The sequence below is a fragment of the Nicotiana tomentosiformis genome, chromosome 10 (assembly GCF_000390325.3).
Source record: "Nicotiana tomentosiformis chromosome 10, ASM39032v3, whole genome shotgun sequence".
NCBI lineage: Eukaryota > Viridiplantae > Streptophyta > Magnoliopsida > Solanales > Solanaceae > Nicotiana > Nicotiana tomentosiformis.
Genome location: NC_090821.1, coordinates 4,634,480 through 4,654,222, shown reverse-complemented (window position 1 = coordinate 4,654,222; position 19,743 = coordinate 4,634,480). Strand labels below are relative to the sequence as shown.

Here is a 19,743-nt window from a genome sequence, read left to right as displayed (position 1 = left end):
TGGAGCCCAATAAAGTATACAACGAACCAGATTTGTGTGCTTTCATGATCAAACGAGCACCTTTAAAAATTTTCAGAACTCCACCTTCACCAGTGAATTTGCACCCAAGAGATTCTAAAGTGCCCAAAGATATGAGATTTTTCTTAAACTCAGGAACATATCTAACATCGGTGAGAGTTCTCACCACATCATCGTGCATTCTGACCCGAATTGTACCTTTGCCAATAACGTTACAAGTAACATTGTTACCCAATTGGACAACTCCACCTGCAACTGAAATCATATGTAGAAAACAAGTCTCTGCTAGGACACATATGATATGAACAACCGGAATCTAAAATCCACTCATTGTCTAATCTGAAACTAGTTTCAGTTGCTAAAAATATAGTTCCCTCAATATCATCAGTTGCTACACTAGCTTCGGCGGTGTCAGTATTTTTGTGCTCATTTTTTCTTTCTTTGTGCTTTTTTTTATTTTTCAGTTTATAGCATTCAGAGAAATTGTGACATTTCTTATGACAATAGCGACACTCTAAATTATTGTATCTGAAATTGGAGTCGGATTTGCCCCTAACAAACAAACCAACTTCCGCTTGAGTTCCACTAGCTTCCCCAGTAATATCACTATCTATCTGTTCTTTTGATTTTAAAATAAATTTAAAATCCTTATAAGCGATATTATCCTTTGCATAAAGCATAGTATCTCTTATATGCTTAAAAGATGGGGGTAGAAAACAAAGCAGTAACACGGTTTGATCCTCATCTTTAATTTCAGCATCTATATTACTCAAATCCATAAGAATGGAATCAAAGGTGTCAAGATGAGAGAGAATAGAGGTACCTTCACCCATACGAATTGTATAAAGCTTCTGCTTCAGGTAAAGTCTATTTTCTACCGTCCTCTTCATATGTAAGGTTTTCAATTTTTTCTACATGCCTTTAGCTGTGGTTTCTACAGAAACTTTACGTAAAACCTCATTTGAGAGATTTAAAATGATACCTGCTTTTGTCTTTTTGTCTATGATGGCAAACTCCTCGTCCGTCATTTTATCCAGCTTCTTCTCCTTTCCTTGCAACGCCAAGTCTAAGCCATCCTGAATTAGGATAGCTTCCATCTTTAATTGTCACATTCCAAAGTTTGCTCTTCGGTCAAATTTCTCAACATAGGTCTTTGTTAGAGTCATTTTGGCTATTGAAACTAACCCGGTTAGATCCAGCTCTGATACCAATTACTTAGGATCGGGAACCCGGGTAGTGCGAAATTTAGCCAAACAACGGTATAATGACAATAACAAAGACAATGGAAGTTGATAACAACGACAATTAAAGTAGATAAAGAAGACACAAATTTAACGTGGTTCGGTCAAAGTGACCTACGTCCACAAGCGGAGAGGAGCAATTTACTATAACAATAAGAGTACAAAAGAGAGTACAAAATTAGAGTAAACACTCTAATTAATCCCAAATACCCTAAGAGAATAACCTCACAAGATCACTCCAAAGAAAGGGTTCACACAAGTGCTTCCAAACACTAACTCTCATACAAAACACTCTTAATAAAGGAAGAAAGGAAGAAACAAGAATTGAAGACAAGTCTTGTTGGTGTGTTTAAAATAATGGCCTTCCCTTTTATAGGCAAAAAAGTCTTGGCCTCTTAGGTGTAAAAGAAGAGATACAACTTGTGCAAATGATGTCCACCACACAATGCAATATTTTTGGGTCCCAAAGAATATTGCCAACAAAGTCTACACTTTGCAAAGATGCTTATACTTATGTGAGATGGACTCCATTTGACAAAATAATGGCCATATTACAGTTTCCTTAATTTGTATCAAGTTATATCACGTATCCTTAAAATCGCGTATAAATTCAATTGTTATCCGATTTTCAGGGTATATATATATATATATATATATATATATATATTAGAAAACACAACATCCATCCCTCAAAAGGCCAAAGAAAGAAAAATAATCAGATTTGCCCTTTAAAGTCCTTTCCAAAGAACAGAATTACATCCTTCCTTCAAAGGCCAAAGAAGGAAAAAGCAAGTAAACTCCCAACCATAAGTATACCCATTAATAAAGAAACTGGAATCCCCTCCAACGTTTAATTCTCTAATTCTCCCATGACTAGGGAGTAGAGAACAAAAGGGTTAAAAATGTCGAATTATGACAAATCCTCTGAGATAACCACAACTACTTTGGGATTCCAGTGTTAGTTGATTGATTGAACTTGAGAGTAGAATAAAATGAATAATATTTACAATGCACAAAGGCGGATCTAGGATTTCTAAAATATAGGTGCACCATTAAAAAAAAGGAGAAAAAAGTATGGAGTGAGAATTCATCCATGTTCCTTTGTATAAATAACTTGGTTGAATAGCGAGTACACCATTTAGTCTTCGTGGAGCATAACTACCAACAGATAATATTAGATTAATTTTAGAAAATACATACATAAAATACCTAATTTGGCGAAGAGACAATGGGTTCACGTATCTCATAAACTACCCTATAAATCCGCCCCTGACAATGCAGAAGTAGCAATGTTTTCATCAGCAAAATAAAAGATTTGTAAAAATGACCCTCCTTGTCTCTTCAGTTTGTCATTTTCTATACACTGAATAACAGAAAAACTAGAAGCTCACATGCAAGAAAGAGAAAGGACCAGATCCAGGTAGCTGAAAACCGAAAATACACAAGATTGATCAACAGTGTCTCTGCAAGTAAATAATGAGTGGATAAAGAAACCAAAAAGAATGGCGAAAATAATGAAAGAATTTGCCTAAAGCTAATTATGAACCACAATTTTTCTTCTATCTGGAGTTGATGGTGACTCAGGCTTCTGTATACCACATGAATGCCATGTTACTCTTGAAGCTTGTCCCTTCAAAAATGTTTTACTCTAGTAGTAAAGACTATTGTAAAGCCCTGTTATATCAGCCCCAACAACTTTGAAACTACCTTTAAATGCTATACCTCATTCATATGCTCTAATTGCCTCATCCAAATTGTAGATGGTCCTATAATTCATAAAGTCTAACAGTCTACCTGGGACATGTTTCTTGATATTTTATCTTAGTAATTTCTAGAAATGATAAACTTAATGCCAAGCAACAGAAGAAAAATCGAACTCAACCACAGAATCCTCACATTTATGGGAGTGTCAACCATTTGGAGTTGGCTTTCTTTTCACTAGCACTCACTACTATAAGAATCCACGAATTACTGCGAAGGCTGTCGAAATTGGTTTTCTATTAACTAAAATGTATCAAGATCAAACCCTACAGACAATCTACCACCGCACATGCAAAAAGCTTCTTTTTTTTGGTGTGTGTGTGTGTGGTGGTTTGGGGGGGGGGGGGGGGGTTAGAACTCCCAGTTACTCCTATTTAAAGCATTATTATAGATCACAATCTATAATATCAAAACCCCAAATTTTAGAGGAATTATGTCATGATAAACCATCCAACGTAGTTTGTTTTTGGGAGAGTTTTAAGGTACACATATGACGTGGCCTAAGTACAAGAAGCCTCAATTTCTAACCCACAAATATTTACACAGTATATATATATATATATATATATATATATATATATATATATATAGAGAGAGAGAGAGAGAGAGAGAGAGAGAGCAGATATAAGGATGGCCTAAACAGATAGGCCAAGGAAAAAACTCTTCGGACCAAGAGCGAATTCTGCAAATGTTAAGGATTAGGATATCATATCTGGTTCGGAACAAACAAAGGCACAAGCTGCAGCAACTAAGTAGGTTGAGAAGACCCCAGATAGTACATGCACAATCATCCAAAATTTTAAAAACCAAAGTAAAACAGCTTTTTATTCATACCTTATTGTCACAGCCTTGGACCTCTCCAACATAACCGTGCAGCAACCAAGCCGACTACTCTCTTCATAGGCGCTGAGCAGTCTCTCCCCCAGGGGTGCAAGCTTAATACTTGAATCCTTACATAGCGTGGTAGTCCAAACAAGCCAAAATGGCCAAGTATATAGTAGATTATCAAAGAGAACGTAACATTTATCGTGTGAGGAAAGAACAAAACCTTATATGCACAACTATGCTTTACAAGTGTTAGTTTTTACAAGAGCTAGACCCTGTGCACTCTATTACCTTCCTGCATGAGACGAGCATTTCTGGAAACTTCTAGAATATATTGGACTGCTCTCCACGCTACTTCTGAGCCACATCGGATGGGCACTGTGTCATCTGCAGGTGCACCGCCTCCTTTGTGTACATCCACCTCTGCAACGGATGAGCACCCGCAACAACTCATGGGCCCTATGACCCTCGCAAAGTTGTGGAGCTCAAAAAACAGTAAAACCATGAAACTTTCAAAACATTTTAAGTTTGAAGTTGCTTAAAATCTTAGGTAACTGCTTTTACTCGAGCTCTTCTCTGAATTTAGAGCTTTGCAACAGATTACCATCACACCCGTAGACGATCAGATATGCAACCATGTGCGACTGACTAAAAGGGACTTGCTAACAAGAACGTGAGAATCACATATGTTGCGACTTCTTTCTTTTGGGATCCCACAATCTTACAAATTAACCTGTTTTCATCAAAATATTCATTTTACATTCGTATTTTTCAAACATTTGAGACCAACCAATACAGTGTTTTCTTTTGCATTTCTCTTCACTTGAACCTAAACTACAGGACTACTATCCTAATAAGAAATTGCCAAGCTTGCAGAACACAGGAGATCTATTTACTTCTGAATCAATTCATATTAACAGAAGGCAACATTCAGATGAGGCTCTGTACCAAATGCAGGCAATTATTTTCTATGAGATAAAAGAAATCAAATTTCTTCATTGCTACAAAGTGCAACTAATGGAGCCAGCTCTATATCACTCTCCTCCGAAACACTTTAGAGCATCTCTCTTCATAGTAGATCAAAGATTTGTAAAAATGTAATTCTTTCCCATGACTCCCTGTGTTGCAGTAAAACTGTATCAGGATAAAATTGAAAAGACCTCTTACATCAGAGCTCTTAGCAGAGTGACGAAAATTACGGTACATATAGTTATAATAAATTCACAATCAGAGGCAGGTTTCAATTGTAGATGCTGTCCACCTATCAAGCTCAACTACCTTCTGAGAGCTGCAGTATGAACTTGCACCTCCAGATGTGAAATAAACCATAAGAAAATATCTTCAGATTATCATACTACAGTCAAATCTCTCTATAACAACCTCATTTGTTCCGATATTTTTTGGCTGGTATAGTGAACTAGTGAAGTGTTGTTCTAAAGGACATAATATAATATAACATAATATTCGGTTCCGAAAAAAACTCGATTTTTATAGTGAATGGCTATTATATAAGGATGTTGTTATAGAGAGCTCCGACTGTATATACATAAAACATGTGACGGCAAAAACAATTTGAGGTGCAATCTTTATTTTGATGAAATATGCATTTTGGTAATGGTACTGTACTTAAAGATATCTGGAAATCTTCAAACAACATAGCTCATTTTCCATCTCTATAGTCGATACATTGTTATAGAAGATCTTACCCAATTTATTTCATGAATTCTGTTTTGATATACCTTGAAAGTCGAGCATGTTCAACTGAACCACAAGGATCACTTTACACATGCATAACTATCAGGTTCCACAACTTTTCCATTGTCATTGTTTTATAGCTTTTCTAAATATTAGTGATCCTCCATTCATTCCACAACTTAGCAACTGAATCTCAATGCACAATGACGAAAAACAAGCTTTTATCCTTCATTGAGGAGGCAAGGATATTTCGTATCACTGAATATGGTTTGGACTTTCTTTCACATAGCTCATCTGTGCCTTATATGTCAGTGGGTCTCTTATTAGGACCCATTTCATTTTGATTCCTGACCGTCACAGAAGTTAAGAACTAAGAGTAAGTCATTTCCTGATATTTAGTTGAAACCTTTATGCTTCAAATATGAGAAAACTTATAAAGGATTATGGATACTTTTCCAGATGAGCTAGTTCTTGCCATCTTGTGCGCTTCATGCAGCCCTGACGACTAGCGTGTCCCACAGATTTTTACATTGAATTGCCATAGTTTCTTCTTTATCTCCTCTAATTCCTCCCTCCTCCCTGCCCACATGTAATTCCATCATCTTTCATTGCTATAGACTCTCCTTACATTGCTCATTAAGTCCGAGGATTTCAAAGTCATGGCCTAGACCAAATCCTTTTTCTCTGTTGTCACTTCACAAATATCGGTTCATCCCCTCAAGTCCAACATAATTTTTAAGAGCTTCAATGAAAATTGAATTTTAAGAACGTCTCCAGAGTAAAGGTTTCTTTCAAGTAGCTCTTCATTGAGATGGAAGAGGCACTCCTCTGCCCCAGAGAGCTCCTTATTTAGCTTCATGTCAATTTGATGAATATTTTTGGTTTCCTTTGTCCTGGAATATTTGGATTTAAAGGTTACTCCCCAGCACTCTACTGCCTTAATTGCTCGCAGTCGCACACTCAAGAAACTAGTTCGCACTGAAACATGGTCTTTGAACAATCTTACTTGAGCTACACACTTGTAGTAGCACTCCATGTGTGAACCACCTTGAACATCATAACTGCACTTATAATAAGCTCTAATCACTTGTCGCAATCTATCTTACACAACGAGAATCATCAAGGACCCTCACAATCTGTGCCAGTAATACCTCTTAAACCATTTCTTTTAGCTACACGAATCCATGAGAAGAAGAATGTAGTGTATTTCTGATCATTGCCTTTATCTCATCTACAGATATCTACCAAACTATGTCCTATGTTTTTCTTTAATCCCTTCTCTTTTATATGTTCCCTCAACATCTCAATTTCCTTCCACATGCCATTCCTGCCATACAAGTTCGATAGCAGAACATAAACCCCGTCATTTTGAGGGTCCAAATTCAATGCCCTTCGAGCAGCTAATTTACCTAGTTCGACATTGTCAAAGTTATGGCAGGCACTAAGCAAGGCTCCCCACAAGGTAACAGTGAAATTATCATTATCTTTGTAAGATAACTCGTTGATTAGTTTCCATGCTCTATCCAACTCACCTGCACGACACAGTAAGTCAACAACACAACCGTAGTGCTCGGGGCTGGGTTCCAAACTGTAATTAGATGCCATTGATTCAAAGTACTCCATTCCAAGATTTACGTGGCCTGTGTGACTACAAGCAGAGAGAACAGTCAATAATGCTACACCATCTGGTTTGATTCCTTCCATCACCATGTCATTAAACAAACTAATCACTTCTTCAAATTTCCCATTTCTTCCGCAAACACCAAGCATTGATGTCCAAAGAACAACATCCTTCTTTCTTTCTCCACATCTAAAGCCGACCATGTCGAATACATGCCTAGCCTTCTCCACTGACCCACTTTTGCCATACATTTCAATCAACAAACTTTGAAGAAAAACATCAGATTCCAAGTCATGAACTTCTCGAATAACACATCCATGAACTTGCTTACCCAATTCAAATACAGAGAGCCCAACGCAAGCACGCAAAGCAGCTGAAAAAGTGAAATTATCCCAAGATAGATTCAACCATGGCATCTTCCTCGCCAACGCCAGTCCCTCCATCCACATCTTAGCTTCAGAATAGCCCGAAAAAAGTGCGTTCACACACACTGTGTTCTTCACAGGAATTTCATCGAACAACATAGCTGCATTCTTGATACACAAAGACTTAGCATACACATCGACTAAAGCACACCCCACATAAACACTAGAAATCCAACCTGATTTATGCACAAGGGTATGAACCATTTGCCCAAAGTTTACATTTTTAACAGCAGATGAAGCTGTAATGGAGCTACACAAGGTGTATGAATCAATGTCAATTCCACTAAAATGCATATAAGAGAATGTTTTAAGAGCAAGAAAATGAAACCCATTTTGGGAAAAATGGGAAAGAATTGAATTTAAGAGCAAAGGGTTTTTGGGTTTGGGGAATTTGAAGAAGTTGGTTAAGGTTTTAAGGTTGTTATTGTTGGGAAGTGAAGTAGTTGTACATGTAGTAGATATGAGTTTGAACTGAAAGTTAGGGGAGACGAAGATTAATCCTGTTCTAATTAGATGTGCATGAAATACTTTAATGGCTCTCAGATTCTTTGAGCTGCAAAAATGGTGAAAGATGTTAGTGATGGAATAGAAGTTTGGTCCTGTTTCATACTGCGAATGGGATTTAGTGCACATTCTTGAATTCGCGTCAGATAATCAAATTAGTAGTGACGAGTGATTGTTTCCGCCCTATATATATATGGGATAAATACTTGCACAACCGGTGTTTATAGCAAAATTAAGCAAATTAGTCTTAGTAATTACTCCCTCCATCTAAGTTTACTCGTGTACTATACTAAAAGTAAATATTCATTTTTACTTGTCCAGTTTAAAAAATTAATGGATAATTTACCAATTTATACCAATTTTACCCTTCTTATTAAGTTAATACTTATTTCCAATTTATTTTTCAACATATAATAATAAGGGTGATATAATAAAATTACCATGTTATTTATTGTACCTTGAAGGGTGTGCCGAGTCAATAGTAAAAAAGTAAACTTTGATGGAAGGAGTATAATTTAAAGTGAGAACACATTATTAATTATGGGTAAGTGATTAATAAGTATATGAAAGATATTTATTTTGTATTTTATTGGTTTAGTATAAACGCAGCCAAATCGAATTCAATGGAGGCTATAGGGTGAGTGTGGGTAAGATTTTACAAGCTTTCAACTGATACTCCAAAAGATAAATTCACATTGTGTCAAAATTCATTCTCAAATAATCCTTTCATCCAAAAAAAAAAAAGATATTGTGTTTGTACAAAAATAGATTAGCTTAGTATGATAAAATGAATTAAGAATGTGTACTAATGATTTATAGTTATTAAGTAATAAAAGTTACTGTGTACACATATTATGCTATGTATTAGTGTGATGTAAAAATCGGAATTTAGATCATCTACTTGTGTTAGTGTTTAGATATCGGGTCCCTTAATTTTTCAAAATAAAGTTACATGAAAATTCTATTATCATAATTTTTAATTAAAAACATTTAGAAACTGTTTGGAAAATTGAAGCTAAATAAAAAATAAACTACTTGAACTCTCCAAATAACGATAGGAATTGAAGGTCGCCACAGAATATGGGAGGGAATTACATAGCGAAAAATCGAACCTAACCAATTGAGCTACTAAGAAGGTCGTCTTAACTCAATCTTAAGCTTTATTTTTGTATTTATAAATTAAAGTTAACTCTGCATATTATTTTGCAAAATAAAGTGTGTCGCTAACTAATCATACAAGAGGAAGATTGCGGTGACAAATACTCATATAATTCATCATTATAGAGCATAAGAAGATGAGAAACGAGCATAGCATCTTAGAATCAGCTGGAGTTCGTAAAGCATTTCTTAGCCACTTAAAAATTCATTAAAACGTTTAATTTCAGAAGTTCACCGCTGCAAAATAGGAGTAAATTTCTTTCATTTCAACAAAATGAGTATTTTATTTTCATCTTGTAGAAAGATTACTTTCTTTTTCAACTAAAAATGAGTATTTTCTTTTTAGTTATTGTACGAAATGAAGAAGGAATTGAAAATTTTCTCTGTCTATTCCATCATTGTTGTTGTACATGTACATATACACTTACATATGAAGAATAAAGAATGGCAGAAAAGAGAAACTATGTACACTTGTCCTATTCTAATTTGCCTACTAATAACAAATTTATTCTTTCTATCAACTAACTATATTCCCTCACATGTTAGTCACGTGAGGGAAGCTTCTAGTATTAAGACTATCAGATGGTTTCTAATTAATCCATCATGAATTGATTTGCTTGATCCAAAGGTCGTGGGTCTTCCACGTGTTCCAAACAATCCACTGAATATAACCTATGTAATATGGGTTATATCAAAGATAGCCACTTTGGTCGGAGAACAAATGAGATCCTTCTAGGTTGTCTTCTTTTTCATTCCCTCTACTACATCTGAAGGCAAAGCTCCATGAAAATCAGAATTAAGATGGGGTTTCTTCATCCCAACATTCCCCTCAAGTTGGAGGGGAACTTTGTGACCCCTAATTTGCCCAAAATCTCGTGATGAGAAACCCTAGAGAGAGGTTTTGTGAAGAGATCTGCGAGCTAATCTTTAGAAGGAACAAAAGAAAGAGTGATTAACCCTGAAAGAAACTGTTGGCGCACAAAATGACAGTCAATTTTGACATGTTTTGTGCGTTCATGAAAAACGGGGTTACGGGCGATGTGGATTGCTGCTTTTCTATCAGAGTGAAGAGGAATTGGTAGAGTGACCTATGCAGAGAGATCCTCAAGTACTCGTACTAACCACGTAAGTTCTATAGTGACCCTTCTCATAGATATGTATTCTGCTTCTACAGAAGAAGAAATTGATGTCTACTTCTTTGATTTCCAGGAAATAGGAGTTCCTCCCAGTGTTATGAAGAAACCACTGACGAACCTCCTTGAATCCTTGCAAGAAGCCCAATCAGCGTCACAAAATGCTAGCAAAGAAAATGATGGTTCTGCTGAAAGGAGAATGCCTTGACCCGGATTAGAACCGAGGTATTTGAGTGCTAGTGGAGCAGCAAAGAAGTGAGAAACACATGTTTTCTGCATATATTGACTAAGGGTGAGTACAGCAAAAGAGAGATTCGGTCGAGTATTAGTTAAATAATTTAACTTTCCGATCAAGTGATGAAATACAGTGGGATTTTGCAGGGGCTGTCCATCATCAGCTTGAAGCTTGAAGGAAAGATCCAAAGGGGAGCTGACTCGAGTCAAATGAGACACATCAAACTCCTTCAACATGTCTAAGGTAAATTTCCTTTGACCGACAATGAATCCTGCCTTTTCTCTCAAGATTTCCATGCATAAAAAGTAATGTATATTTCCCAAATTCTTGACTTTAAACTCAGTATTCAGAAAGTTTTTGATGCTTTGAATTTCTTCTAAGTCATCTCATGGGAGTAGTATGTCATCAACATAGATAGCTAGGATAGAAATAAGACTTCCTGTGCGTTTAAAGAACAAAGAGTAGTCATTTAGTGATGAAGAGTATCCCTTAAAACTTAAAGCCCCTGCAAGCCTAATGTAACACCCCGAAAAATTTCGAAGTACTTAAGCGCTATAAAGAAAGTTGATGTGTGCTAATTATATTATTTTGTATGTAGACAAGGGCTATTATAAGAATGATATCAATTGATCATGATAATATATGTATGAGGTGCATTAAGAATGGTTTATGGTCTAATAAGAATCCCAAGGCTAAGTCACGTTGAAAATTTTATGATGGAATAAAGTTTCAAGTGAGTTCGAACAAGATCCTACTTCAAATGCATACTGCTACCAAACTATAACTACTTAAGAGGTGATCTACCTATCAAATTAAATACTTTGAGTCTAGTTTCTAAAACTTCAAACCGTTCGTCATTTGGACACTCTTACAAGAAGTTATGTTCAAATTCCCAAAGGCTGGAAGAATGTGACCGTGCTATAACCCTCGCAAAGCCAGGTCTGTAGCGCGCTAGACCGTGCTATATCCCTCGCGAAGCCTAGTCTATAGCTCTATACAGAGCTCGTGAAGCCAGGTCTGTAGCGCGCTAGACCATGCTATATCCCTTGCGAAGCCTGGTCTATAGCTCTACGCAGAGCTCGAGAGCTCACGAAGCCTATTCTGTAGCTTGCTACAGAGCTCGCGAAGCCTGGTCTGTAGCTCGCTATAGACCGTGCCTAGTCTGGTCTGTAGCCCGGTCCGGATTTTTGAAGGTCCATTTTTCTAATTTCATAACCCGACCCTAGTTACTGTAAAACGATCTTTGGGTCATTTTGGAGGGATAATATGATATTTTTAGAGAGGGGAAAGTGCCCTAGAGTGAGAGGAGGAATTCCTAAGCCCTTGTTCATCAAATCTTGCTCAAGCCTTGAAATCCAACAAGAAATCCCTCAAGTTCTTCATCTAAGAGATTGAAGTTGCTAAGAATTCTGGAATATTTTAGAGTTTAAGGAAGCTCAATTAAGGTATGTTAGCTAAACTTCTTTCCTAGAATTGAATCCCATGATATTCTTGTAAGTCCCGGGTTATTCTTTATAAATCAACTATTTCGAATAAGCTTTGTGTTGAAAGATATATATTCAAAATATATTTCAGATGCTCTTATCATATGATGATATCCTTCGGGAATGTGTTCAAAGCATGAAATGGGGTATAAAAATGTTATGACTCCAAGTAGTGTTTCAAGTGAAGGCTATTATGCCAAATTGTGTAAGAAGTCTCAATGTGCATAAGACTCTTAATTTCTCAAAGATGTACTAACAGTCATGATTAGGGATTACTTGTTGTCGATAATCTATATAGATGCTTGAAAGTGAAAGTAGTGAGTTAGGGATATAAAGTGTGAAGTAGTGAGTTGGGGATATAAAGTGTAAACACCATGCCAAGAATGAAAGTTATACTTGTGGCCAATAGCGCCAACGAAATGAAATGATGTGTGAAATATTATGAAATGAGCCTTGATTCAACTATTTCGAATTGACTCCGAAAATAGAATTATCCAAAAGCTTATGTACTCAAGTCATGTCCAGATATGGTTGTTCTAATTATTCTATGGTTGGTAGGTATTTCCAATATGTTTTGAATTCTTACATATTCATGAATTGAAATTGTGTATTGCCCTTTTTGGGAAAAGGTATTTCAAAAGTATTCTATATAATGATAATCCTTGAAAGTAAAGAAATGAAAGTGCGAAATATGATATACGGCCACAGTGCCATAAAAGAAGAATCATATGTATGGCCAAGAGAGCCAATGCAATAATAATGTTGTAAGTGGTTGAAAGTACGGATTAAGTGATATATGGTGTGAAAGGTTATGAGATGTACGTATATGTACTTTTGTTTCTAATGTGTTATATTATAAGACCCTACGTTCTTGCGAGTAAAGACTATGATCTTCCTAAATGTTTTAAATGCTCTTAATGTTCTATGATCACCCATGGCAAGTACATGTAAGTGATAGTATGAACATGAAATGTGGTCATTGCCTAAATGAGAATTATGAAGTGTTGTATGTACCAATGGTTTCAACTATAGTTTTATGCTTCTGAAATAATATATGTAAATGACTTCGATTGTTAAGCCCCCAATAGTCATAAACCTAGATAATGACCTCAAGAGGTCAAGGGAGTGAATAATGAGATGGAAGAGAGATGTCCTTTGTTAAATGATGATGAACCTTAAGAAAAGGAATTGGGCACATGTGCCATTGAAATCGATTTATTGATTTACCATGCATGTGCTAATGTAATGAGTTGTGTTTCTCCATGATGAGCATGAACATGAAGTATTCCAATGATATGAGAAATTACGACCTTAAATGTAATGACAAACTATGTCGCTTTGAGTTTATATATGGTATTGTGATTGGGATTACATCTCCACCCGCATATATAGGGGTGAGGAGGCATGACCGTTTTGTGTAGGGATTGTGGTAACGTGGAATACACCTCCACCTGCATATATTGGGGTGAGGCGGCATGACCGCTTTGTGTAGAGTTTTGGTATTGTGGAATACACCTCCACCCGCATATATTGGGGTGAGGTGGCAGGACCGCTTTGTGTAGAGATTGTGGTATTGTGGAATACACCTCCACCCGCATATATTGGGGTGAGGCGGTATGACCGCTTTGTGTAAGGATTTTGGTATTGTGATACACATCCACCCGCATATATTGGGGTGAGGCGGCAGGACCGCTTTGTGTAGGGATTATGGTATTGTGATACACCTTCACCCGCATATATTTGGGTAAGGTGGCAGGACCGCTCCGTATAGGGATTGTGGTATTGTGATACACCTCCACCCGCATACATTTGGGGTGAGGCGGCAGGACCGCTCTGTGTAGGGATTGTGGTATTGTGATACACCTCCACCCATATATATTTGGGTGAGGTGGCATGGCCGCTTTGTGTAGAGATTATGGTATCGTGATACACATCCACCCGCATATGTTGGGGTGAGGCGGCAGGGCCGCTTTGTGTGAAGGTGATTATAGAGGATCCCTGACTTAATATCTATAAATTTGAATGGAAGCTCTTAATAAATTTGATTGACGTTAATGGCTATCTAGGCCCTTTTATTATTACAATGATTCATCATATTCATGTTGTATTTCTAAGCCCTTGAATAGGTATATTTGTACTATGTAAGTGAACACTGTGAATGGTCATGAAACGCACAGGTGTATTGTATAGGTGATACTGTTAACGGTCTATGAGACGCATAGGTGTATAATATGATATGTGAACACAAAAGACGGTCTATGAAATGTATATGTGAAAAATAAGAGAGGAATGTGCCACTTTCATTGGCCTTGTTTGTATATGTTTTTATAATTACATTATATTATATATTCCACGTATAGTTCATATGGCTCGTTGGTCCTAAAAGAAGTTTAGAATGATGCAAGTATAATAAGACTTGAAATGTTACCCTATGGGATGTTTCGTAGTTTCTTGATGTACTTTATTTGCCTATTATTTGAGTTACTGTATTTTCATATGTTATTTTGACTGCCTTACATACGAGTACTATTTCACATGTACTCACGTCTCTTTTTTCGGGGGCGCTGCATCTTTTAATGGATGCAGGTATACTTTCACAGGATGATATGGATCTTTGATAGGGATCTTCTTCACTACTCAGCTTATGGTGAGCTCGCTACAAATCCAGTGGGTATTCGAGTCTAGTTGGTTTTATGTACTTAGGTATCTATTGTCATAGAAGCTCCATGTACACTGTGGGTCATGTAATTAAAGTTTTGAGTTTTGTCATATATTTATGTTCACTGTATTTACAGCTATTTATAAAGTTGTGTACCCACCATGAGAAAGACTTTTAGGCCATTGAGCCAAATGTATTCAACTTGAAAGTCAAGATCTAATTATGTTATGGTAAATCATGCATGAGTAATGATGAGAGGTTAATATAAATTAGGCTTGCTCGACTGGGTTTACTCGGTTGAGCGCCGGTCGCGCTCCTCGATTTCGGGGCGTGACACCTAACATACCATTGTCTGGAAGCCTGTTTTAAATCATATAATGATTTCCTCAATAGGCAGACATGTCTGGGTCTAGGAGGTTCTAATCATGTTGGGAACCTCATGTATACCTCTTCTTGTAGATCCCCATGTATAAATGCATTGTTCACATCTAATTGAGATACATTCTATTCTTTCTTGGCTGGAATAGTGAGTAGACACCTTATGGTTGTCATCTTTACCACTGGTGAGAAAGTCTCACTATAATCTATCCCTTCTCTTTGAATATTCCTCCTGACTACTAACCTTGCCTTCAACCTTTCAATTCTTCAATCTGATAAGTGTTTTACCTTGTACACCCATTTATAAGGTAAAACTCTTTCTCCTTTAGGTAATTTAACCACATCCCATGTGTGGTTATCCTCTAGAGCTTTAATCTCTGCATGCATAGCTTCTATCCAACCTAGATGTTGACAAGCCTGGCTGAAGGTATAAGGTTCTGTTAGGGTAGAAAGGTATTGCATTACATGTTGATTATTAAGTGAGAGAGATAAAAAAAAATATTCCCTAAGCTTGCAAGGTTGAGCAAAATAAGATGTGGTTACATCTGTGAACATGATACTACTACACACATAGCCTTTCAAGTAAATTGGTTGATTAGAAACCCTTCCTGACCTTCTCAATGGCATAGGTTCCTGAGGTATAAGAATAGGTGAGCTGGTGTGTGGTGAATCTAAGATATGGGAAAATGGAATTGGGCTAGGAGATACTTGATGATGAGGAGGAGTATATGAAGGGCTTGATGGTGGTGGTGAGAAAACATCTGTTACTGCAGATTCTGAGGAAGTAGGTAATGAGTGATCTTGTGATGTGGTTGAATAGGTAGGTTCTGTGGTGAAAGTTGAGGTTGGAAAAATAGGATAGTGTGGTGTGTTGATTTGAGCAAAAGGGAAGTGTGCTTCATGAAACTTTATATCCCTTGACACAAAAACTTTCCTTGTATACAGCTCCAGTAGTTTGTATCCCTTCTGTTGAAGAGGGTAACCAAGCAGAACATAAGTTGTTGCCCTCTCATTAAACTTACCTCTTCCATGTGCTAATGTAGAAGCATAACATAGGCACCCAAAGTTCCTCATACTTAGGTTTTTGCTGAAATAGGACCCCATATGGTATTTTTCCATTGAGAGCACTAGAAAGTAATCTATTTATAAGATGTGTGGCAGTCAAAATGAATTCACCCTAATATGACATAGGCAGCATGGATTGGAACATTAAACCTCTAGCAATCTCTAAAAGATGTCTATGTTTCCTCTTAACAATCCCATTTTGTTGAGGAGTTGCTACACAAGATAGTTGGTGCAGAATTTCTTCTGAAGCTAGAAAAGCTGCCTCTTGTGTGCCTTTCCCCAATTCTAGTGCATTGTCAGATCTTATCATTCTCATTTTTACATTGAATTATCTCTCAACCATGGACATGAAAGATTTAAGCATAGGAAAAGCATTGCTCTTAGAACATAATAAGAATGTCCATGTTCCTCTACTATAGTCATCTACTATAGTAAGAAAATATCTGAATCCATTATAGGTACTTGACTTTTAAGGTCCCCATGTGCCTATATGTGTAAGATCAAAAATATGTTTAGATTTAATGGTGCTGACAGGAAAAGGATTCCTTGTCTGTTTAGCCTTAGGACAAACATCACAAATAAATTCAGAACTTGAGTCACAATGAAGGAAATCTAAATGTTTCATTGCTGAAAATGGGAGATGTCCCAACCTTACATGCAAAGCTTAACATTAAGAATAACATTAACATGAACTCGACTACAAACAGACACAGATTCTGAAATAGAATTTCTTCCTTTTTGAATTGAAGATACATTAGTACTGAATAGACCCTTAGACTTAAGACTACTTGGTTCTAATATGTAGAGTCCCTCTCTAACTTTACCAAAAGCTTGTGTACTCTTCATTGAAAGGCCCTGCACTATACACCCAATAGATGTGAATAGGACATCATATTTGAACTGAATACAAAACCTATGAACTGACAATAGATTGTATTTGAAATCTGGAACATGTAGCACATTGCTCAATACATGACCTGGTAGAATAGAAACACTTTCTATATGAGTAACAATTATTTTGAAAGAATTAGGTAAAGATGTTCAAAGGTACAGGAAGTTGAGTTAGAGACAAGAAAGAGTTGGGATCAAAACACATGTGCTATGAAGCACCTGAATCAATGATCCAGGTGTCTGAGTTTAGAGTAGTAAACACTGAACCTGAGTATTTTAGAATAGTACCAGCAACTGCATTTGCATTGATTCTTGAGTTTCCTGCATGTGCCAACTTTGCCTGCTATACATGCTCATCATTTCTGCAAATTGTTCCTTGTTGAGTTGCTGCCCAAAGTTGATATTGTTGTGTTCAGTGCTTTGTCCTCCTGCATTCTCATGCTCTTCATGTGCTAAAACTGCATTTCCCTTGATCAGATTTTGATAACCTTTGTGATTGGTAAATTCAAAATCATCTGGAAATCCAATGATTTTGTAGTAGTCTTCCAGTGTATGTCCTGTTTTTTCACAATAAGTACAAGATACATTTGGATTATACTTCTTCTTTCCCTTAAACTTCTGGTGAAGTTTAGTGAACTTCTGCCCTGGATTGTTATATTTAGGTTCCATGACTGCTCCTCTTTGTACTTGGTTTCTATTTTTCTGAAAATTTCTTCCATGTCATGTGACCATAAAAGCTGCAAAATCAGCTAAAAGCTAGGCATTAGGCTGCTTTGCCTCTCCAACTACCATAAATGAAAGTGAATCAGAGTTGATGTGTGCATTTGTATAAACTTCTCTTTGATTTTCATCTTGCAAAAGTAGTGAATAGGCAACATTCATGGTAGGCAAAGGATTCATCATGAGTATATTTCCTATTGCTTGTGCATAAATGTCATTCAAACCCATTAGGAATTGAATCAACCTCTGGTCTTCAAGTGACTTAGTTAACTTTGATTTTCTTTCACAAACACAAACACATGAATAACATATGATAACATTTAAAGCATCCAATTCATCCCACAATCGTTTGAGTTTAGTGAAGTATCTTGCAATGTCACTATTACCCTGTACTAATCCTGATAGCTCCTTTTGCATATGATACAGCTTGGCTCCATTTGATCTTCCAAATCTCTGCTCCAGACTGTCCCAAAGCTCTTTCGCAATTTTGGAGTACATTACACTGTCTACAATGTCCTTAGAGAGAGCATTTAGAATCCAAGATATCACCATATCATTGACACGGCTCCATTGCTCATGATCTGGAGACTTCAGATCTGTAGATTGACAAGCTCCATTGATGAAACCAAGTTTCTTCTTGGCTGACAAAGACAACAGAATAGATCTCCTCCATCCTGGATATCCTATTCTATCAAACACAGTGTTGACTAGAGTCATCCCAGAAGAATCAAAATTGTTAAGATGATTGACATCATAGCTGACTGCCTTTGCAACATTACTGGTATCACCAATGATGGTTGTTTCAGACATCTTAGTTTATTGATTATGAAAATGAATTTGACGTAAATGAACTAGATGATTAAACTGTTGGATCGAGCTTATTTCTCAGATACCATGTACGAAATGAAGAAGGAATTGAAAATTTTCTTTGTGTATTCCATCATTGTTGTTGTACATGTATATATACACTTACATCTGAAGAATAAAGAATGGCAAGAAAGAGAAACTATGTACACTTGTCCTATTCTAATTTGCCTACTAATAACAAATTTATTCTTTCTATCAACTAACTATATCCCCTCACATGTTAGTCACGTGAGGGAAGCTTCTAGTATAAAGACTATCAAATGGTTTATAATTAATCCATCATGAATTGATTTGCTTGATCCAAAGGTTGTGGGTCTTCCACGTGTTCCAAACAATCCACTGAATATAACCTATGTAATATGGGTTATATCAAAGATAGCCACTTTGGTCGGAGAACAGATGAGATCCTTCTGGGTCGTCTTCTTCTTCATTCCCTCAATTCATCTGAAGGCAAAGATCCATGAAAATTAGAATTAAGATGGGGTTTCTTCTTCCCAATAGTTATGGAGCATAAATTTTAATGTTGTATTTGCGTAAAAAATTAAAACAAAATATTAGTTCCTTTGGGTTTGTATGAATACTTAGAAGAATAATTAAATTCTTAAAGAAAATAGAGTCCTGAAAACGTTGGGTATTTTGGGGAGGGGGCGAGCAGGAGCACATGAAACATGGGGACTTGGGGGAAGGGGGCGAGGAGAGTAGCATAAAAAAATATTTTCTACTCTCTACCAAACACTAGAAAATATTTTTCAAAAATTATTTTTTTCACTCACCAACCAAACAAAGGAAAATAAGTAATAAAATCACTCATTTTTTATGGTGACCACTACTGAAATAAAATGACAGAACAAGTATCACACTAATTGGAAAGTATTAGTAATAAGTTAAAGCCATATTAGTTCAAGAACTGCATGCCCTTCCTTTTCTCATAATGTGCAATAAAGGATATCTCATAATCAAATTGCAGTAGTTGTATAAGTTGCATTTGTTCTTTCTCCAAAAAGAATAAAATAGGGGTTGTCCCAAGATGCTGCCAAGGATGGTCTAAACTGTAGATAATTGA

General features: G+C 36.5%; 2 protein-coding genes across 2 annotated transcripts; both read right to left on the bottom strand.

The window, feature by feature from the left end:
• Positions 1 to 3,647: 3,647 nt before the first annotated feature.
• Positions 3,648 to 8,262, bottom strand: LOC104090788 (putative pentatricopeptide repeat-containing protein At1g03510). The gene is made up of 2 exons (XM_009595970.4): positions 5,552 to 8,262; positions 3,648 to 4,963 (listed from the first exon to the last, which is right to left on the bottom strand). Exon 1 carries the CDS (start codon positions 8,217 to 8,219, stop codon positions 6,768 to 6,770), a length of 1,452 nt encoding a protein of 483 aa, XP_009594265.1. The 5' UTR covers positions 8,220 to 8,262; the 3' UTR covers positions 3,648 to 4,963; positions 5,552 to 6,767.
• Positions 8,263 to 17,849: 9,587 nt separating this feature from the next.
• Positions 17,850 to 18,623, bottom strand: LOC138899676 (uncharacterized). Its single transcript, XM_070186357.1, has one exon. It carries the CDS (start codon positions 18,621 to 18,623, stop codon positions 17,850 to 17,852), a length of 774 nt encoding a protein of 257 aa, XP_070042458.1.
• Between the last annotated feature and the right edge of the window lie 1,120 nt (positions 18,624 to 19,743).

Bases quoted from the DNA above. Each gene is read 5' to 3' on its own strand.
- LOC104090788 (XM_009595970.4), bottom strand. From the start codon at position 8,219: ATGTGCACTAAATCCCATTCGCAGTATGAAACAGGACCAAACTTCTAT.
- LOC138899676 (XM_070186357.1), bottom strand. From the start codon at position 18,623: ATGTCTGAAACAACCATCATTGGTGATACCAGTAATGTTGCAAAGGCA.